The 3704-nt window shown below is 51.6% G+C and overlaps 2 protein-coding genes across 2 annotated transcripts; one reads left to right on the forward strand and one right to left on the reverse strand.

Annotated features, from left to right (window-relative positions):
- Positions 1 to 1128: 1128 nt before the first annotated feature.
- Positions 1129 to 2826, reverse strand: GUITHDRAFT_121791 (hypothetical protein; the record flags this gene model as incomplete). Its single annotated transcript, XM_005818967.1, has 1 exon — positions 1129 to 2826. One exon carries the CDS (start codon positions 2824 to 2826, stop codon positions 1129 to 1131), a length of 1698 nt encoding a protein of 565 aa, XP_005819024.1.
- Positions 2827 to 3020: 194 nt separating this feature from the next.
- GUITHDRAFT_156427 (hypothetical protein) lies at positions 3021 to 3497 on the forward strand. Its single transcript, XM_005818968.1, is given in 2 exon segments — positions 3021 to 3173; positions 3185 to 3497. The coding sequence occupies 2 exon segments, from the start codon at positions 3049 to 3051 to the stop codon at positions 3429 to 3431; spliced, it is 372 nt and encodes a 123-aa protein (XP_005819025.1). The 5' UTR covers positions 3021 to 3048; the 3' UTR covers positions 3432 to 3497.
- The last annotated feature ends 207 nt before the right edge of the window (positions 3498 to 3704 follow it).

The raw sequence follows: 3704 nt of genomic DNA on the forward strand, positions 1-3704 counted from the left end.
GACCGGTCACGGCCGCCCGGAGAGATCAGGCCCCCGGCCAATCTCCGGACACTTAGCCTCCTTGGCGGGCCTCCAGGGGGTTTGAGGCGGGCTTGAAGCCTGCAGTCGGTCTACTGACCGGCCCGGCCGGCAGGATCCGTCGAGAAACAGGGGGGTCAAGGGAGCTTTTCTTCCCCCTGGGAGAAATGTCCTATGGGTTTTTGGATCTGCGATATAAAAAAGTCTTGTCTCGGTCACGTGATGTGTCACGTGACCGGTCAGGTGAGCCTGTCAGCCGGGTCACGGACCCTGTCAGCCGGCTGACATGTCACGGGCCTGCTGACACGGTCCGCTGACCGGTCACGGCCGCCCGGAGAGATCAGGCCCCCGGCCAATCTCCGGACACTTAGCCTCCTGGCGGGCCTCCAGGGGGTCTGAGGCGGGGCTGAAGGCTGCAGTCGGTCTACTGACCGGCCCGGCCGGCAGGATCCGTCGAGAAACAGGGGGGTCAAGGGAGGTTTTCTTCCCATAGCGTTGCTTTTCTCAATTGACCTTAGCGCTCTAAAACGTTTCGCTGTGAGGGTGGTAAATTCAAATCCACATATACCACGCCTCAAGTGGGGGCGGGGTGGGTCTTCACGATTCAAATCACGAAGAGCCAAGCAAGAGTTTTTAGGGGTAGGGTCCTACTTACATACAATTTCTTGGTACCAGTTGGTACAGTCCGAAACATGTGACTTTGGTACTCTCGGGGTACCATTCGGGGTTCTCCCCTAGGTATTGTACACATCCGGTACAAATATAACCCCACCCCCATGAAAAACTTCAAGCATGCTGGTTGAATTGCTTCATCCCTTGAACCTGGGGCCTGTCCGATCAAATCATATGGGCATACATAAGAAAACTGCAAGCCTGTGTGGGGGTTCGGCCTGATACAATATGCATTTGCATGAGAAGGGGTGTTGTCCCCGTACTTGCACACAGTGGGAAAAGAAGGGGTACTTGACAAGGTATGATGGAGGCGGCGAGGGAAGGCGGCGAGCCTTTACCTGAGCGCCAGGATCATGGTGCTAAGCTGCCTCACCGGCGACAAGCTTCAGCCCTTGGAGAGCGCAGGAGACGAGAAAGAGAACTCAGACTCAACAGAAATCACTGAGCCTTGACACAACAGCAAACTGATTGCATGTTTCTGCACTTCAAGCAAATGTTCCTGAACGATTGGCAACTGAGGTTGGCTTGAACTTCCATGCTCGTTATCTGCTTTTTCGTGAGGGGTTCGACCGCATCCGACCGGAACCTGTCCGATCGTTTCCGGTTACAACATGCCGTCTGCCCTCTACGATACGCAACTTTTCCAACCTCAAGATGCCGTTTCTCCATGGCTGTCATATTCAACAAACCAAGAGGAATCTTGTTCTGAATAAAATATTTGAATTGCTCTGTCACATGCCCGGAAGCCAGAAAGTGCAGGTAAATTCCTTTGCAATAATCCAATCTATTTGTTTGATACCGCAAGAAGCGAGAGCTGGCCGTAGAAACCTCACAGGGCAAGATGTTGCCGATGCTGCGGCCTGATGAAGGCGATAGTCCTTTGGAAATTCCCTGAGCGGTGGTCTGCATTTGTTTCTCTGCCAGCCCAAAGTCCACGAGCAAGTACTTCTTGTTCCTTCTGTTGTAGAGGAAGTTATTCAATTTCACGTCTCGATGTATAATCCCGAGGGCATGTACAGAGCGCAAAGCAACAAACAAATTCTTCATGTAGTGGGCAATCTCGCTCATGGTCAAATCTTTGACGTAAACCGAGGGCCTGTCATGTTCCAAGTATTCAAAAATCAAAGCCTGCTGCTCCTCGATAAGGATTATCCCATCAGGAGCCAGTGGCGGACATTTCACTATCTGTACAATGTTGGATTTTCCATTCAAGCTCGATATAAACCTTTGTTCCTCCTTGTACGCATCGAGTCTGTGAAATGGTAACAATCGTTTGATTGCTACTCGGCGACCATTTACCCTGTCGTAGGCCGCATATACCTCCCCGAATGTTCCGGATCCAACCATTCTTGTTATGTCAAACTGCTTTTCCACTTCATTGAGAAACCGCATGTCCACTGGGTAGATCATCAGCTCTTCTCGTATTGAGTTTTTCTTGCGTGCAGTGCCATTGTTGCCTTTGGTCAATGACATGTCCTTGTGTGCACCCTCTTGATCCAGCGATTCATCGCATGCCATGCCATTGTTGCCTTTGGTCAATGACATGTCCTTGTGTGCACCCTCTTGATCCAGCGATTCATCGCATGCCATGCCATTGTTGCCTTTGGTCAATGACATGTCCTTGTGTGCACCCTCTTGATCCAGCGATTCATCGCATGCCATGCCATTGTTGCCTTTGGTCAATGACATGTCCTTGTGTGCACCCTCTTGATCCAGCGATTCATCGCATGCCATGCCATTGTTGCCTTTGGTCAATGACATGTCAGGCCTGTGTTGCAATCCAAGCTGGTGGAAGCTCTGCATCCTCTCTGGTACCTCACCTCTTTCGTCCTCCATACTGTGACGTGCCGGTTGTTCTTTGTTGTCTTTGGTCAATGACATGTCAGGCCTGTGTTGCAATCCAAGGTTGTGCGCCGGTCCTTCTTCCGTCTTTGCCGGCGTCATGTTAAATTGTTTCATACTCCTATTCTTGACTTGACGTGCTGCATTGCTTGCGTTTCGTGCAGATTTTTGTTCCGGGGTTTCCAAACTCCTCTTCTTCTGTTGCCTCAATCTAGCATTTTTCCTCTTCCGTGCAAGTTTTTCTTCTTCTGTCCCCAACACTTCGTTGCCCTCCTTTTGCACTGTGAAGGGCATGCCATGCGTGACACACTAATAGCGTGACACACTAATAAGGAGCAGCAGAAGCTAAAGTTGGCGCAGGTGATGGCGCAGGAGATGGCGAAGAGGCGGAGGTTGGGCGTGAGCAAGACGAACGCATCGGTGACAGTGAGGAACTCAGGGGTCAAATTCGAACGTCCAGTCAGTGTCAACCGCGCGGGAACTCGGGGATACCGAGCGCCAGAAGTGCTCATGGGCATGGAGTGCCAGACCACAGCAGTGGACGTGTGGGCTGCTGGTGTAGTACTGCTTACCCTGCTGTGCCGCACGACACACTTCCAGTGGTTCCAGTCCAACGACATAATCACGGCAATGATGGAAATCTACGGGTACGCTCTTTGTGTACCTTGGAAGTGCGCTTGCCTGACTGTCTGAGCAGCTTGCGCATGTACATCAAGAGCATGGATGCTGTGTGGAAGCAAAACTATGGGTATACGGGTAAGTACAGAGATAAGATCAGAGATGTTATCGAAGATTTCAAGCTCGACGTTAAGGTAAAATTGTTGTCGTCGGCGTTGTTGTATCAAGAGGATGAGGATGAGGGTGATATGGAGGCGGGAGGCCTGAGGTTGCTAATTTGATGTCATTCAGATTCCACCATTGGACCTGCATCTCAGCTATGCCCGTGGTTTGAAGCAAACATGGCGGACCTTGTCAAGCTCCCTGGGCGCGGATGCGGATGCAAGGCTGGGCTGGAGGTGGAGGAGAAACATGCGATCTGGGACTTCCTCAACCGCTGCCTCGACATCGATCCTCGCACGAGAATGACAGCAGAGGAGGCTCTGAAGCATCCCTTCCTGGTTAGTGCTGAACCCTAAACCGTCTCTACCCGTAGCTTTCTCCTTCCTCTCCTC

The sequence above is a fragment of the Guillardia theta genome (genome assembly GCF_000315625.1).
Source record: "Guillardia theta CCMP2712 unplaced genomic scaffold GUITHscaffold_254, whole genome shotgun sequence".
NCBI lineage: Eukaryota > Cryptophyceae > Pyrenomonadales > Geminigeraceae > Guillardia > Guillardia theta.

What these genes read in the sequence shown, in the direction of transcription:
- GUITHDRAFT_156427 (XM_005818968.1), top strand. Translation starts at nt 3,049, where the DNA reads ATGGAGTGCCAGACCACAGCAGTGGACGTGTGGGCTGCTGGTGTAGTA.